The 17,257-nt window shown below is 47.0% G+C and overlaps 1 protein-coding gene across 1 annotated transcript in view; it reads left to right on the top strand.

Annotated features, from left to right (window-relative positions):
* Positions 1–1,773: 1,773 nt before the first annotated feature.
* Positions 1,774–17,257, top strand: part of MAML2 (mastermind like transcriptional coactivator 2) — a 209,759-nt gene continuing 194,275 nt past the window's right edge. The window contains exon 1 of the mRNA XM_063394523.1: positions 1,774–2,226. Within this exon, the coding sequence (XP_063250593.1) occupies positions 1,831–2,226 (396 nt within the window). The 5' untranslated portion in view covers positions 1,774–1,830. The remainder of the gene's footprint in view (positions 2,227–17,257) is intronic.

The following is a 17,257-nucleotide window of genomic DNA, read 5'->3' as shown; positions in this document are numbered from 1 at the left end:
ATCGCCCTGCTCTAAACAGGAGCCGGGCGAGAGAAGCACTGAGCCTGCGGCTTTCCCGGGGAGGAACCACAGTGCAGGCGCTACGTGACTTGCCCCGGACACCCAAGAAGCTCCTGCCAGGGCGCGGAGCTCCCACATCCCGAGCCTGACCTCGTGTCGTGCACTCGTCCCGTGCATGCGAGCGCCCTAGAACGCACTGCTTGTTCTTACGCCGTCTGTTCCAGAGAAATCCAGCTGGTAGAGGAGCCAAGCGCCGTGATTTATTTGAGAAATCCCTCGTACTCGCCTGAAGGTCTCGCCGCCGGGGGAGGGAGAGCGCGGGAGGCTGCGCTCCTCGGCAGCTGCTCCGCGCCCGGCCCGGCACCCAGGTAGACGGCGAGGAGGGGAGCGGGGATTTCCTTGGCTTCCTCCCGTGCACATACCTCCCGGGGAGCGGCAGCGGCCCGACTCCCCTCGGCGGCCGCTGGGAGGCTCCGCGCCTCGCCCCGGCCTCCCGGGCGCCGCGTCCCCGGCCGCGCTCCCCGGCGGTGACACCCGCCTCCCGCCCCCGCCGCGCTCCGCGCCCCGCCGCGCCGCGCCGCACGCAGGGGCCGCGGGCAGCTCCGGCACCGGCAGCGCCGACAGCCCGCCGCCAAACACCCGCCCGCCGGCGCGGGCATGGAATATACAAAAACACAAAGGAAAAGTGGCTGCTGGACTGTTCTGGGGGCAAAATGCTGGAAGTTTGTAAGTGCAACTCTCCGTTTGTAATTACTGTCTGAAGAGGGGCTGGCTTGCTTGTTTGGGGTTTTTTTCCCCCTCTTCTCCTTCTCCCCCCTTCTCCGTGCTTTTCTTGAAACTGTTCAATATCTGGGAGTAAAAGGGAAAGTACGCGAGAGGAGTTCTTTGCCCGGGTCCGTAGCTTGCTGCTTAATACTAAGGGGGAGATGAGCACTGAAAGCAATACGGATTTATCCAGTGGCTGAACTAAGTGAAGGCGAAGCGTGGTTTGGAAGTCCACAGACTGACATTGTTCCGGACCGGGGGATCTGTCTCTCTGATTTTTGGAGGAACTACAGTTCAGCGGCAGCCAGCCGGACACAGTCACCACGCCGCAGAGTGGCCAGCAACGAGCGGGCGAGAGGAACAAGAAAGCACAAAGACTGAACTAACCCGACCCTCCTCCTCTTTCTCCTCCTTCCCCGGCTCTTTATTTGCACATTTACTAAAGACTTAGAAGAAAAAAAAAAAATAGAGAGAGCGAGAGAAACCCCAACAAACCCACTCCAGCTAACCTACGAGATTTTCGGTCCGCCGGGGGTTTCTCCGCGCCGCCGACCACGGCAATGCCTTAAATTTTCACTTCAAGGAATAACACCCCCCGCTCCCCCGAAATAAAATAAACCCAATAAACCTGCCAAGTCTCACTCATTTCCGAGGGAGAGCTCCTTCGTCCAGGGATTCATTTTGAAGGCAGCGGCTCGCTTTATTTGCCTTTTTTTTTTTTTCCCGTTCTCCTCCCCCGGCGGAGCCCCCCCGTCCCCCCTCACCGGGCGCCCCTCGGCCGGGGCTGCCCGGCCCCGACCCCCGCCCCTCCCGCCGGCCGATGCTGGCGCGGCCCTAGCGACCCCCTCCCGCCCCCCGATCTGTCAACCCCCCCGCGGGGCCGTCACCGCCCGGGGGCCGGGCGGGGGTGGGCTGGGGGCGCGGGGCTGACCGCCCTCCGCCCCGCCGCCAGCCCCCGGGCTCGGGCTCCCGCCGCTGCCCCCGCCTCCCCCCCCATCCCCCCCGCCCTCCTCCATGCGGCAGTGAGGACCGACCCATCCGGAGGGCCAGGACCGGCAGCCAGCGATGGGCGACACGGCTCCCCCCCAGGCCGCGGGGCTGGGGGCCGGGCTGCTGGGGGGGGGCCCGGCGGCGCCCCGGGTGCACAGCGCCATCGTGGAGCGGCTGCGGGCCCGCATCGCCGTCTGCCGCCAGCACCACCTCAGCTGCGAGGGGCGCTACGAGCGGGGCCGCGCCGAGAGCTCCGACCGCGAGCGGGAGAGCACCTTGCAGCTGCTCCACCTCGTGCAGCAGGGCCAGGGCGCCCGCAAGGCCGGCAAGCACCCCAAGGCGGCCGCCGCCCCCGCCGCCGCCGCTGCCGCCGGCGCGGCGCCCCCGGACTACCACCAGCACCTCCTCGGCAACGGCGGCATCAACGGGGAGCAGCCGGCGGGGGAGCAGCGCGCCTCGGCGCTCCTGGCGGTGAGTCACAGCGCCCGCTGCCGGCGGGGAGGCGCCGCGCCCGGCCCCCTCGCCCCGCGGGCCGCCCGCCCTGCCCGCGCCGTCCCGCGGCTGTCCGTGCGCTCGGCCCGCCGGGCCCGCCGCGGCGTCCCGTGTGTGAGGAGCTCGGGGTGGCCTGAGGGCGTGTGTGCGCTCCTCGAAGGGATTTGGGACTTCTTGGGTTTTGGGGTTGTTCTGGGTTTTTTTACACCGCGCTGCGCACCTAAAAACCGTGTCGCGCGCCCCTGCCCTCGCACCTTGCCGGGGCGGTGACAGCGGCACCCCCGAGGAGGGCACCGGCAGCCGAGGCTGGCAGCGCGTCCCCGAGCTGGGGTGAAATGTAGCCCTCGAGTATCAGCCGCGTTCAGAATTGTCCCCCCTGCCCCACTCCATCCCGCTCGCCAGGGCGTCAGGCACCTATTCCAGCTCCTTTCGCGGCCGTGCCCTTGGAGCTGGGGCAGTGCCTCTTGGAGCTGGGGCAGTGCCTGCGGCCGGGGCAGCGGGCACTGCCGAGAGCGGAGCGCCCGCGCCGGCGGAGCAGCTCCGAGCGCCGGCCTCGCCAGCGATGCTCAGGCTGTTATTGTCACCCTGAGTGTTCCGCGGAGCAGTTACGAGAGTTTTCCAGGCACTGCCGCTCTGTAAATGATATGCTGACCTTTTTCAACTGGAAATTGCTCTGACCATGTCAAGGAGGCGAAGCCTTGTCTCCTGTTACTTTATTATGAGTAGTCAGTGCAGCACGCTTTTGAAGGCGTATGCTCTGCTGTGCTGGCTCCCAAGTCTTAATTCTCGGCACACATGCGAAACATTGAGAGGAGTGACTGCATCCTGATAGGCCCGCGGCTGCAATTCGAACAGCTGAAAATAGATCGCTCCCTCTGCTCCAGACATCAAACTTATCTTTCTTAGTGCCTGACGTATGCTAAAACGGGACCTTTGTGGTCGTTTCTCCCTTCTTACCCGTGCGCTGCGTGGATCGACGTTTGGGGCTGCGTTAGTCAGCATCGTTCGTGAGGGTGATGATGTAAGCGTTAAATGCGATAACATTGTGTCCGAGGGGAGTTTAGGCGCTTCCACCTGACTCAGTGTGCAGATTAAATCTCCCCACATTCCTCGTCACAATCAAGAAAGCCACTATCTTATTTTTCCAGTGTGTATTAAAGCAATGCTTTGCACTTGCCTTATGGGAAAGAAAAAAAAAGAAAAAAAAAAGAAAAAAAAAAAAAAAAAAAAAGAGAAGCTTTTACCTAATAGTATATGTACCAGCAAAAATCACTTTCTGAAATCAGGCAACAGGCCTATGTGGGGTTTTTGTTTTGGTTTGGTTTGTTTGTTTTGAGTTTTAGTTGTTACTAGTTGTTACTATTATTATGAAATAGCTAGAGACAGCTATTTGGAAATGTTAAATGAAACAACTCCCAAGAAAATACTGAAAGATTTCAGTGCAGAGAGGTTGTCCTTGTTTCTGAAATACCACGAATGGCTATTAGCCTGCTGCTTGCTGGAGATGCTGTGCACGGCCCTCGCTCTATGTTGCATTTTGCATGGTGCATTACAGAAAACTCCGCACACAGATGTCCTTGAGAAGCAAAAGATCCTACAAAGTCCCCATCATTTTTGCACGCTAGCCTTTGGTAATCCTGCTGACAAGGTGTATGACTTCAGTGAGCATGGGGGCCCTGAACCGTATTTTGACACCGACTAAATGCTGGTTCATGAAACAGCATTGTTGTAATGCTGGCACTGCACATCCTCCCACTCTGTGCTTGACACTGGCATTCTTCATTTGCTGCTCTGATTAACAAACAGAGAAAGGCATTGGTTCAAAGTCACATTTCTGACATGGAGATACACCTTCTCCTTACCAAGAGCTCCTTAGAACATTGTTGCAAATATTAAGGAGGAATAGCAAAACACACGGTGTCTGAGTGGGGTGAATTCAGGTGGCTGGGAGTCATACAGCTTTGAGGAAGTACAGCTTTGTGTTCCTGTTCTTGAAAATTCAGAGGGCAGGGATGGACCAGGAAAGAACATAGTCTTGCTTTTCTTCCAGCCATAGCTGGAAAAGGAATTATCTCTACCAGTTACTCCAAGGGTACTTGAAGAGGAAGGACGAGATATAGACTAAGCCTGTTGTCCCATGCATTATAAATGCAGGGGAAGAGAACAAGCTCTAAGCAGAATTCATCCTCTGTGGAGTGATTCTCAAGAGGAAATCCAGTGGAAGCCTAATATGCTCTATTCTTGTAATTCTAGATTTATTCCTTACAGCAGATGTGAGTTGCACAGGGTCCTGAAACAAGGGGCAGCTCTGAATTTCAGTTGTGGCAGGTACAGCACTGGCACAGGGAATCACAGGACAGCACAAGGAGCACGGGTCCGAGTCTCACACTGAGCATGAGCCTGGACACATACCTCACTCCAAGGGGAATGTAAAGCTCCACATGCCTTGCTGTAGGTCCACCAGATAAAAACAAACAAACAACACAAACAAACAAACAAACAAAAACCCACCAGAAAAAAAAACCAAAACAACACCCACACCCCACAGCTCCACACAGATAAGTGCAAAGGCAGTCATAACTCTCACTGGGGACTTCTGGTTACCAGGACACTCCTTGCCTGCAAAACCCAGCTGAGTTGTTTCCTTTGCTTTGCGGGTCCCACTGCTCTTGTTACACATAGTTACACATGTGCCTGCCGTGTTTAGTGGCATTGGGTTGGTCATTTACACAGCTGGACTCAAAAATAAATATTTGACACTTGGTAACATTTGAAACAATGTTTCCTTGAACATAACAAAGAACTTGAAGTGATTATATGACATTGTTGATACTATTATGGATAATTATCTTTTCCCAGTTGGCAGCTTAAAACTGGCAGAAGAGATAGTTTTTACAGGAGTTTGGTTTGGCCTTAATTTAACAGTGTTACTTTTACTTTTGAGAAACTACCTTTGGCAACAGCCTTTTCTAATTGGAGACTGGGGATCAGATTTTTTTAGCTGGACCAATGGGTGTGGGTGTGTGTGAATGAGAAATGTATTCTTCGGGACACAGATAGGGAAGCTTTTGTACTTTCTGCTTTCCCTCATTTCCCAAGAGCTAACATTTGTTTATTTATATGGTGTTGTTACTTTTCGTGGTGCAGAGTAGAACAGATAAAATATTCTGTCTTTCTTTTATACATACATCTATATGTATGTATATGCCCTCCAGCACTTAGCTGTTAATACTATTTATGTTATGTATAAACAGTTAGCTCTGAAGGGCATTCCTCAGTGGCTTAAGCACTGAACTGGTAATACCAAAGTTCTTGCATTGCAGTTTGAAGTCTCTAGCATCCAATTCATTCCATCGTTCTCTGACACAGGCTGAGCACTGCTTGTTTTGCTCTGTGGGAGCTGGGAACTCTGTCTCATGGGCATTAGTGTATTATTCTGGCCAGGTTCTTTCATTGCAGCCATCACCCCCGTGGCTCTGAGTGTGTTGAGAGATGTTTGTCATCAGTCACAGGTGGCTTGTCCTACTTTCACCCATCTCACGGTGGTGAATTTATCATTATAAAAATTCATTTAAAATAACAATTAAATACATTAATATTTTCTGTACTTGGAAAAGTGACTGTGAAAGTGGTCTGCTCCCCAGATGTCTGCTCCCCTGTGTGCAAGCAGGTGAAAAAAGAAAAGGAGAAAACAATCTCATAAAAGTGATGTATCCAAGGAAGAGGGGAATGTGTTAATTCCTCCTGCTCTCCTAAATTCTCATCAACAGCTGCACAAATCTAGAAAAGTCAATGGGTTTGTCCCGGTTCCCAGAGGACCTCAGTGGAAAACAGAGTTGTGTGACTGGTACCAAGAACCAAGACTGACTTATAAAACCTCAATTTAGGCAGTCATTTTATATGGAGACCCTGAATTAATTTCCTTAGGACTTTTTTTTTTAATGATCCACACTGTGTTTGCTGAGGTTTGCCTCCTCTGTGCTAGTGTTAAAGATCCTTGAGTAATTTAAAAGGAACTATTGTGCTCTGGTATCTTTGCCCAAGCTGACACCCCCATCTGCCAAGTTCTTGGTTTTATTTGCTGGTTGGCTGCTAGGGTACCCTGCAGAAATACAGCATTATTTGGTTGTAGATGTACATAACATTTGGAAGCGCTCTAACAAAGCACTGGCATAGAGGTGCCAGCTCTGCCAGAAAATGTCTCTGTGGTCTTGCAAATAACATAACATTTTGAAGCACGCAGGATAAGGTGGCCAGTTCTGGGTTGAAGTGACATTATGGTGGGGTGAGAACAGGTGAATTAAAGCACAAACCATTCTGCAAAGCTAGAGCGCAATCTTTTGACTGACACAAAGTTTGGTGCCAAAGCAATGGAACTGTTCTGTTTGTGAGGTAAAGGACTGGTGTCTGCTCCTTGGGCTTCTGCAGGAGCAAAGCTGTGTTCTGACAATGACAATTTCTGTAGCTGAGTCAGGTAAAAGGAGTAAGTCACATTGCCTGTGTGGGTGGAAAACGTTGATCTGCTGTTATGGGCCCTCTGGCCTGCTGCGAGCCATTTGGTTAGGATGGACGTAGGTGCCATTTTAAAATCCTTGTTCCTCTTAACAGTGAGAATATTTTCTAGACCATAATCAAGAAGTCTCCCTGGAAGCTGCATAGAAGCTGTTTTTAATGAAGATTTCAACAAGTGAATTTGTTAAGTTTATACTAGTATGTAGGAGCCTTTTTGGGTCTAGCTCTCCCATCAAATCATTTGCGTACTTTAAAGCTTTTTAAGCTTTGAATACATTTAATGAAGGTCTTCTCCATTCTGAAATTGTTTAACAGACTCTTTCCACCACCAAAGTTTCTGTAGGCAGTGAGCAAAGGCACAGTGTCTCTGCCTGGACTTGATGTGCTCTCCAAGGCCAACCCATGGGCTTATTAACGTCAGTGGCTGTTATGGCATGTCCTCTGAGAGAGTTCTTGCATCCCCTGCAGTACTCAAACTGAGTCCCTTTTCTCTAGCACCACAACAAAGGAAAGTGATATTCAACTTCTGTTTGTTCTGCCTTTGAAAAGTGTGACTCCAGCAAAAATGCGAGCTGTTCTGTGGGGAAATCTGAACCTTAGAAAGGTATGTCTGCGTCAGAGAAGCTGTTCTGCCGAAACTTTGACTCTCATCACTGTTAGTGCTTCTCCCCTCGCAAAGAGCACTCCCTGCAGAAGGAGTATGTGGGGTTCAGTTAGGTGGTAGTGGCCAAAAAAGCCCCAGCAGCTAGGTTAGTCAGCAGGTTAAGAAAGGCCACAGTGCCTCTCTTCCTCTTCCTAACTGCTGTCAACAGTCCCTTCTACCAAGATTTTGTCTTCAGAGACTGGCTGTAGTCTGCTTTTCTTTTTAAGTCTGCTGTCTTTTGAAATTGAAACTTCACCTCTGTCTCATTACTGGAAAATAATTGCTCCATCCAAGTCCCTCTGACAGCTTTGGGAAGGGTGCAATCTCCACTGCTTCATTTATATTGCACTCCCTATGTGGTGTAAGAGGAGCTGGCAGCTGACAAGGTGCTCCAGCTAACAAAGCACTGGCATAGAGGTGCCAGCTCTGGCAGAAAATGTCTCTGGGGTCTTGCAAATGTCTTTTGCTGTACCACTATTTCCCTTCTATGCTTTAGCTTTTCTTGTGGTACAGTCTCACTAGCACATGGGACCTTGGATTCTGCTGAAGGCTCAACTCTACATGAAAATCCCATCCTGGAATTCAGGGAGGTGATTAAAGCAACCACTATGTAATGCCTTAGAGGGCACACAATCAGCTACATGGTGCCAAGAAGAGCTTTAGCCACCTGGCTTCTCTGAAGAAAAGAAGAATAAGGTCTTTGCCCTTTGATGAGTCTCCAGTGTCCACATGTCAGTATTCCCTGTATGAATTCCCAGTGGTGGTACTCCCAGCAGGAGTAGGATGAGGCTGATGGGATCCTTGACAGGTCTGTATTTACCACAGACCTTAATCACCTTCTGTAAACCTTTAAAGAGTCTTACCTATATCATTCTGCTTCAGTTTGGAATAGCTTTGAGCAGTGAAAGAAGCAGTGGTCTTAGCTGCAGAAAAGAAGGAGTTGGTGCTGAGTGAGATTTGGATCAAATTTTCAGCTTAGCAGTACTAAGATACAGATTTTTTCTGTGTTTTTTTTTTCTTTTAAATAAAGGCATAAATTATTTATGCCCTCAATTCCCATTGGAAAGCTTCCTATAGCCATTTGAGAGACAACTTGTGAATTTGATAGACCTTGTTATGTTCTTCCAAAGTATTTTTAGATGCAGGTAATCAGTCCCTAATTGTATTGTAGTGTCAGCATGAATACCTAAACCAAAATACCTGCAAGTCTCAAGCAATTGTTTTTAGGTGAGCATGCTGTAAACTAAAATCTCTTTCCCCTCCGTGTCTAGGATCTATTCAAGAAATTACTCCTGTTATTTCACTTCCATAAACCTCAGTTTCTTCTGTGAAAGATACTGTTTATCACTTCTGTGGAGTGAATTGAGATGTGATGGTGAGTTTTATGGCTCAGAAGCCAAAATCATTACTGATGGAGACTAAGACAGGAGTTTTGAATGTTTGCTTTGACAAAGCCTTTGAGGAGCTTCAAATCACCTTTTCAGCTTTTGAGCCACACATCTGAGTATTGGAAATACAAACCTGAATGGGTCTTTTACATAATTGCATGACTCCAGACCTAGGTTTTCACAGCACCGTGTTGCCAGTATTCACAATAAAAGTGCAAGATGTGGCAGTGACCCTTCTCTTTAGGAGAGAAAAGCATTTTTTACTTTCTCTTCATAATCATGAATGTATATGCTTTATATTTTCTTGATTTATTTGCTTCTGATTCTGCATCAAATCATGCTCAAATTAATCTCCCAATTAAGTAATCGGTGTCCAAGTTTCATGTACTTGATGCTTCAGCAAACTGGGAGCAGAGTGGGACAGGAACTGAGAGCGTATAGACAGGTCATCAGCTCTCTCTGAGGCTGCAGCTGCTCCCCAGTGAAAGCAGGTGAGAGCTACCTTGCCCTGCATGTGTTGCCTTCCATTTGGTAGTAATGGACGATGGTTCACATTTATGGCTCAGGGTGAGAAAAACACTGAAGAAATATTTCTTAATTGAATAGCTCACACAAAATTCCAATGCACTTACCAAAAAATTATAATTTATATTTTAGTTTTAATTTGAAAACACTTCACGCTTGTGGTTTCATCTACAGGTGTTGGCATTTCCCTAAAGAAATTCCTTTTATTCACAAATGGCTTCTGTACCTATTTTTATCTGTGTCACTCAGTTATAATTCTGATGTGCTTGCAAACCCAGCTGAATCAAGGTGGAGAGAAATTAGTACCAATTAGGAATCAATGTGAAAGTGCTTCTGACAAGTGAGGATGTAGATCTTGCAAACCCATTTACCTGCTGCCTGGGCCTGAAGCTGGCTGAAAGATTTGGTAACATCCTGGACCAGCAGATGAAATCCCAAGAGGGTTCATCGTGGCCATTCTGTTTTGAAACAAAATTGTGCAAGAGTCATCCTGGTGGTACCCTGGCTTTACTGTAGATCTCTGCAGCCAGCTCCCTAGAGTAGGTGTAATACAAACACCCAGTGAGAACTGTGCCCTTCCCTGCGTAGCTCAGTGCCTCAAGAGACAAGATAGACAAAGAATGGAAGGAGGAACAGAAGCACAGAAAGGTCATGTGTCTTGCCCAAGGCCAAACAGCAGGTCAGTGGCAGAGCTGGGAACAGAGCCCAGATTTCCTGACTCCTAGTCCAGCACTCTATTAATCATCTCTTTGCTTTGTGTTACATGGCCTGTTACTGATCATAGGAAATGTGAGGATGACTTTCCGACAGCTTCAGAATTGCTTCTTAGTTTTGGAAACTATTGATCATCAGCACATTATTGAGATAAAGAGGTCATGTACTGGACTCTTTACATGTATATGCACTAGAGGATTCAGAACTAAGTGTTCTAGGTGTCAATTTCAGTCCAGGACACTGAAAAGCTATAGTTCATAATCACAAATGTTTCTTCTTAGTCATCATTTTAAAGTCCCTTCCCCCCCCATGTTATATACAAAGTGGTTTGTTTTTATAGCATTACTCATCATAGTTGAACTCCTATGTTGATGCTTGCCCTATAAATTATTTCTTCCTTGAAAATGAGTTACAACAGTTATTTAGTTAGCAGGACTTTTTTTCTCGATGTGTTTTACCCATGAAACAGTAAGTCAACAGTCCTGAGACACCAATGATCCTTACTTATTTTCATTCCTCCCTGTAGGATGTATTCAGTTTCCAAAGCCTTTCAATGGATTATCTTGATCACAAAGTTAATTATACCTGCAAGATTTTTTTTCTTCTGAAAAATTTTGACTTGAGGCAAAACTCTGACTACTGTGGTAATGACTTACTGAGAGTCTTTTGTAAACAATAGTATAATCACTTTCTTATAGTCATGGCAACAGTGTTTAAGCAATGAGCTTACTGAACATAATGTGCACTGTCTCCACTGAATAGTATTATTGCAGCACTGAAGTGTATGCTGCTCATTTTCAGAAGACTTGGAGACATAAATTATTCAGCAAAACAACACTGCTCCAGAATGCGTCTTTGAAATCGTTGCATTCTGTACTAGCCAAAGAAGGACATTCATTGGTGCTGACAGGGCTGTGTTTAGTTACTGCACAACAGTGGAGTCTTTGGTTCAGGCTTGCTCCCACAGAGTTTAAGGGTGTCTGTCTCACACTACTTGAGTATTGTGCTACCTGTTGGCAGGGTCGTGCTTCCCCTGGTAATGTTTGCTGCTGTGGAGTGCAGAATGGATCAGGAGGAGCATCCTGCACATATCCATGGAGTGAGAGGTGGTGACTAGGTGCAGAAGGAAGAATTCGGTTTAACAAACAGGTTTGCTCAATCCCTTCCATGGCCCAGAGGATCACCTAGATGCCTACTCAGTGGGTTGGGGAGGCACCTTGGAGAGTCGGCAACTTCACAGGAAGCTTCAGAGTTGAACCCCAAGACAAGGAGCTGTCCCTGATTTTTCTGTTTATTTTGGTTTTGTATCTCTCTTATTCAAATATCTAGACCTGAAGGAAAGACCTTGTTGGCAACAGTTGTTCTGGGATGAGTCATTCCACCAGATTTTAGAAATACCACCTCAGTGACAGTTGGCAAAAATGCTGCATGGGCTGTTCAGTTTATGTTTTTCTCTCTGGAAAATCAGACCATTTATTTAGGGTTCTGTTGCTTTAGAAACCATCTCCAGGCACTCCAGGTCCCTTCCCTTCCCTTCCCTTCCCTTCCCTTCCCTTCCCTTCCCTTCCCTTCCCTTCCCTTCCCTTCCCTTCCCTTCCCTTCCCTTCCCTTCCCTTCCCTTCCCTTCCCTTCCCTTCCCTTCCCTTCCCTTCCCTTCCCTTCCCTTCCCTTCCCTTCCCTTCCCTTCCCTTCCCTTCCCTTCCCTTCCCTTCCCTTCCCTTCCCTTCCCTTCCCTTCCCTTCCCTTCCCTTCCCTTCCCTTCCCTTCCCTTCCCTTCCCTTCCCTTCCCTTCCCTTCCCTTCCCTTCCCTTCCCTTCCCTTCCCTTCCCTTCCCTTCCCTTCCCTTCCCTTCCCTTCCCTTCCCTTCCCTTCCCTTCCCTTCCCTTCCCTTCCCTTCCCTTCCCTTCCCTTCCCTTCCCTTTTTTTTCCCTCCCTCTCACTCTTTTTTTCCTTTTTTCCCTTTCCTCATTGTTATGGTATCTCAACATCTGCAATTTCAGTCTTGATTATGATCTGATTTGCCCCTCCTGAAACATCTTGTGGGAAATACTGTGGACATGGCACTGTGGAACATCAGCCTAATGTAGGATCAGGCTTTTTATTTCTGATCATTATGCTAGTTTATAGTCAATTTTGTTTTCCAAAGAAATGCATTCTCTGTGCTCCTCTGAAAGCTTTTGGTTCACCATCCTTCCAAGCTCAATACACTTGGTGTTCGACATGCAGCCGCTTACCTCCATGGCCGAGTTCCCGGAAACACTTATGCATGGGCTTAATTGTGCACACATGGGTAATCGCACTGAAATCAAGATGTGTCGAATTAAGCAAGTCAAGAAATATTTGCAGGGTTTGGTCTTTCTTCAACAAGCAGGCGTCAGCCTGGCTAAAGTCCACGACTTGCTACAAAAAGAATCCAAATTCAGAAGTAAGTAGTGTATTAATTATCAATTGACTTATTTCCTTAAACCAGTTAATTCTGTACTTTCAAAAACTACTTTCCATTTTTCCTGCAAATCCAATTGCCCTTCCTTTCACACTCATTTTTCCTCCTCACTGCTCAACTCCCAACAGACCTGAGCTGCCAGCCACATGATCCCCTTTTATAATGATTTGAGTTCTGACGTTTCTTTTTTCCTACCAACTTTGTGTATTACTATAATGGCTCCTAGGACATATTTTGGCCAGCTTTTAGGGAGAGAGAGAGTGTCACAGTGTTTCAGACCTTCATTACTAAGTGTAGTATTAAATATAATCCTTATAATTATAGCACTGCCACTTGGACCACTGTAGTTCAGACTGTGTCAATATGTCATCAAAAGCTCTCTTTTTCAGGAGCTGGAACTCAGTTTATGTTGATTGAATTGAAATTTGATGGCCAGCAGCTGCACACACGCTCTGGCCTCATTCCTCACGCCCCCCTCCCCACCCTTTCCACTGCTTCTCTCTGCTTTTTTCTGCCCCTTTACTACAAAATCTTCTTGCTTTCTGTTAAAGTCATAGTTTAGGAAAGAGAGCTAATGGCTAATTCCAGGCTCAGTTATTCTGAGCCGGCTCTTTGGGTAAGTCTAGGCTGTCCTTCAAGGGGTGCCCTGAGGCAACCTGAAGGCACAACCTACTGTCTGTGTGTGGATGGTGAATCTGAGAGGTGCAGTATGAAGGCCATCCTCAAACTAGGCATGACCATCCCTTCACGTGGGAGCTCCATCAGTGCCGCTCAGCAGCTAAGGAAGCTGTAGATGAACCTGGGCTGAAGTCTGTGAGGCGCCTGTGTAAGCAGGCCTGGGAGCACCACAGCCCTCTCCCCTCTCGTCCCCTTGGTCAATCCCATACAGACCTCGCTATTCATCTAAGCAAGGGCATTGGGATGAGGGCAATTGCCAGCAGCAGTTTATACTGCAAGTTTAACACATGACTTTTTTAGCCCTAGGGGACTGGTGGGAAAAAACCACCTTTGAACTGGGGGAAAAAAATAACTGTATCCAGTAGTTGTATAGCATGATCCTGTCATTTTTGGTGCTTAGAAACCAAAACAAACCCCCAGCATTCATAACACAAGATATCCAGGTTTTAAAAGGTGCCACTTGGAAATACACAGTAACTACTTTTCATAAGGCCCTTTAGTCCATGTGTTTACAGGTGGACCAGAATAGCTCTGCAGAAGTTAATCCAGTCCCTTGAGTAAACAGTATGTACTTCTAAAACTTTCTGTATAAACCAACCATATGTAAGGCCTTTGACATACATTTGTGACATACCACACACAATACATCTGAGGGACGCTGCTAGAGCCAGGATGGCTCGTGAGGTTGATAACCCCCTTGCTAGTGTACTGAATGTGTGTTCATTCTGTCATGCCTCTGAGGGATAACAGCCTTTGGATGACGGGTGTGCCAAAAGGGCTATTTACTGCAACACTTTATTATGTGGTTCTTGCAGCCCTCTCCCAGAATGTACTGTCTGTGCTTGGGTCTCTCAAGCTGCCATCAAAGCACGGGCTCTTTGACACAGGTCAGAAGGACTCCTCACCCCAGCCTTGCATTGCCACTTTTGGTCACTGAAGTCACACTCACCCCCTTCCCCTGGTAAAGTTCTCTGCTGTCCCCCTCCTCCACTTCCTAGAGCTATAAGCCATGTCTCCTCCTCCACATTCACCCCCTCTCACCTGGGTTATTGCCCTCCCATCTCTCCTTTCATGCTTCTGACACTGCTGCATCATAGTGTTGTTTTTCTAGTTTGGAGAGGCCAGAGGGCCAAGCTAAGAGAGACATGCTGAACACATGTTTTCCACATGTTCTCCTCATCTTCCCTCATATTGCTTCTCTAGCTGTCTTTAGCTTTTTCCTTAAATGGGACATCTAATGACCATGAGCATGTTCTCTTCTCTTACTAGTTTTATAAAGCATGAGCTCAAAGTTCCTGTGTCATTGTCATAAGAAACTTGGAGCAAAAACTTCTGTGAGTTGGCAAGGTGCTTGTAGGTTCCTGGGCCCTTCACCACGGGCCATGAGCACTCACAGACTGGGCATACAGTGCATGCTTAGGCTCCAGTTCAGAAAAATACTAAAAGAAGATGTGTGGTATTAAAGATATGATTAAATACTTTTCTGTTTGGGTGCTGCTTTGTTGAAGTAGACCGCATTCTGCAGGAGGCATCTTTATTGGTCTGATTCAGGAAATACTTAAGAATATACCAAAGTTTTAAGAATAGTAGTTCATCTACTATCTTGTATTTTTAGTGACTCTTAAATAGGGCTGAGTGGTGCAGGCAAGGCAGAAAATGTGGAGGCTCTCCTGGTCACCTTTTACGTTTTCACTCACTCTGGAATCTGAGTGTCTCTGAACTGTACACACGTTTTGGTAGCGCTACTGCCTATTTGCTGCCTGAGCGTTCAGTAACGTGTGTTGCATACCCAGGTGCAGATTATTTAAAGCAACCGCCATTAAATGAGGAGCAATTATATCTTAGAAAGGAAATCTTCATACAGAGCTAGCATTATTTCTATGACTCTGACAGGGAGTTGGAATCTTGGACTCTTGGATTCCTCTCCTGCATTCCAATGACCAGTCTGGGAACAATGAGGAGTCCAAATCTTTTTGACTTAAAGCATGTAGGCATCAAATCTTCTCTGTACTGAACTGAAACCAAGGAGAACTGGACATCTAATTGTATTTTTGAATCTCAGCCTAAAACCTCTGGAGACTTTTGGAACATTTATCCCTAGGAGATTTTGCTTGAGTCAAGAATACAGACTGGAGCCATGGCTGAAAAAAAAATGCCAACATGTGACATCAGTGCATCACTCAATGAGTCATCCATCAGTGCCAGGGGACAAAGTATTCTTTGTATTTACCTAAGAAGTAGTTACCTATTTACTTTCTGAAATTATGCTTGTAATACTAACTTGACATTTTGGTTTGCTCTACAGTGAAAACATTATTTTAAATGCCTTGTATAAAAACAGGCTTCCTTGTTTCTTGAACAGTTAGAAATACTAGAGAACAAATGTAAAAGGCCCATTTCCTTCCTTGCTTGTATGTGTGGTCTAGGAAAAATCCTGAATTGTGCTAGTAAGAGACAGTCCAGTCTTTTTTCTTGCCAGTGATGTGTTGGGCCTTTAGAGAAGGCTAAGTTATTATCATTGCCTTCTGATCTGTCACTGTGTCTATTTTCCCTCTGTTTTGGCTTTTCATTTTATAGATATTTTACTGAAAATGTATTTTAAAAACTTAAATGCAATAATTTATTGAAAAGGGCTTTACCTGTAAAGGACTCTAGGCATACCACACACAGGCAAGTCCCAGCTGGGAAATCCAGTATAAAGGTTGCAAGTTTGTCTCTCAAACTCACTGTTTCTCACGGTCCTTGCAGGGTGGTGGGATGCCTGGAGTTCCCAGCACACATGGTAACCATCGATCTCAGTGTGGTGTTAAGAGGTCAGTGCTAGGAGCTGAAGGCAGAAGAAGAGCTGAAGGGCAAAGGAAGAGAGTGAAATTTTGCTGTCAGTGCTCAAGTGTCTAGCTCTGTACAATCCTATGATGTGTAAGCAAAGGAAGCTTGAAAAATTACCCTGGGAAAAGGAAAGCAAATTGATGCAGGGCAGGATAGCCATTCTCTCAAGAAGTAGAATTGTTTTCTGTCTTTTTCCAAGGAAAAAAATGCACCGATCCAATTTGACTGACTCCACTCTAGCAGTGCAACAGGAGCCAGTGGCCAGATCTCCTGTTTTATCGGACCTATTCCAAGACTATTGCACATCTAAGACTTGTGCTTTTCTGTCTCTTGGTATGCTTTGTCTCCTCAGAACAGGTTTTCTCCCTCAGCTTTTAATTCCTCTTTTGCCATCACCTTCTCCTGCCTTACAAACCACTCTGTGTGTGCACTTTGAAGTTTGTGTGGGCACCAACATAATGTGAGTGCTTTGTAGGGAAGTCTGAAGCCATTGCCACTCCCAGGGGCAATGAGCTACGAGTTTGGACCTGGCTTCTTCTGAAATGGTCTGTAAAGGTACAGTATTACAGGAGCAATGGATTTGAAAGCAAAAAAAAGCTGCTTGCAGCCAGAGATATTTAAGTCCTGCATGAGCAACTCTGCTGGTGTTTTGTAACCATCTCTTATTTAATCTGATCTAATCTAAACTAACACATTAGTATCTTTACTGCATTTACTATCCTTTTATCAAGGAACGGCAGGAAGGAGATTGGGGCCTTGGTAAAATATTTGGCAGAGGGGCATGAGACACAATGTTGAGCAAAGGTTAAAAGAGCTATACAAACTCTTTTATTAGGCAATGAGCATTGCAAACAGTAGACCTTCTTGTCCTCCTCCTATCCCACTTACTTTAAGGTGGTGAGGACCTGGTGGCAGACATTTGGTGTGGGTGACTGAGATGCTATAGCACAGGCGTGGATTGTTCAAAGTGTTCTTGTGACTTAGAGAGTTTCTCCAGCAAAATTCAAATGCAAGGCCATGGACACTTCTGATTACCAGTCAGAAACATTATTAATGAGATCATTTTTTGAAGAGGTCCTGTTGTTTCTACACCATCAAATTTCACTTGGTCTCCTTGATGGGAATGAGCTACAGCTACTGTCAGTGTTTATTTTCAGTTAGTTTTACTGGTGTCACTGCTCAGTAATGCATGATTAAGATGGTCTGGTTAATCAGTCCTCCTCCTCGCTACCTCCCCTTTCATTTTTTTGTCTGCTCTAGCATCACAGAAACATTTCC

Source organism: Prinia subflava, chromosome 3, assembly GCF_021018805.1.
Source record: "Prinia subflava isolate CZ2003 ecotype Zambia chromosome 3, Cam_Psub_1.2, whole genome shotgun sequence".
NCBI classification, from domain to species: Eukaryota; Metazoa; Chordata; class Aves; order Passeriformes; family Cisticolidae; genus Prinia; species Prinia subflava.
The sequence above is the reverse complement of the archived record's forward strand: the minus strand, read 5'-3'. Positions and strand labels throughout refer to the sequence as shown.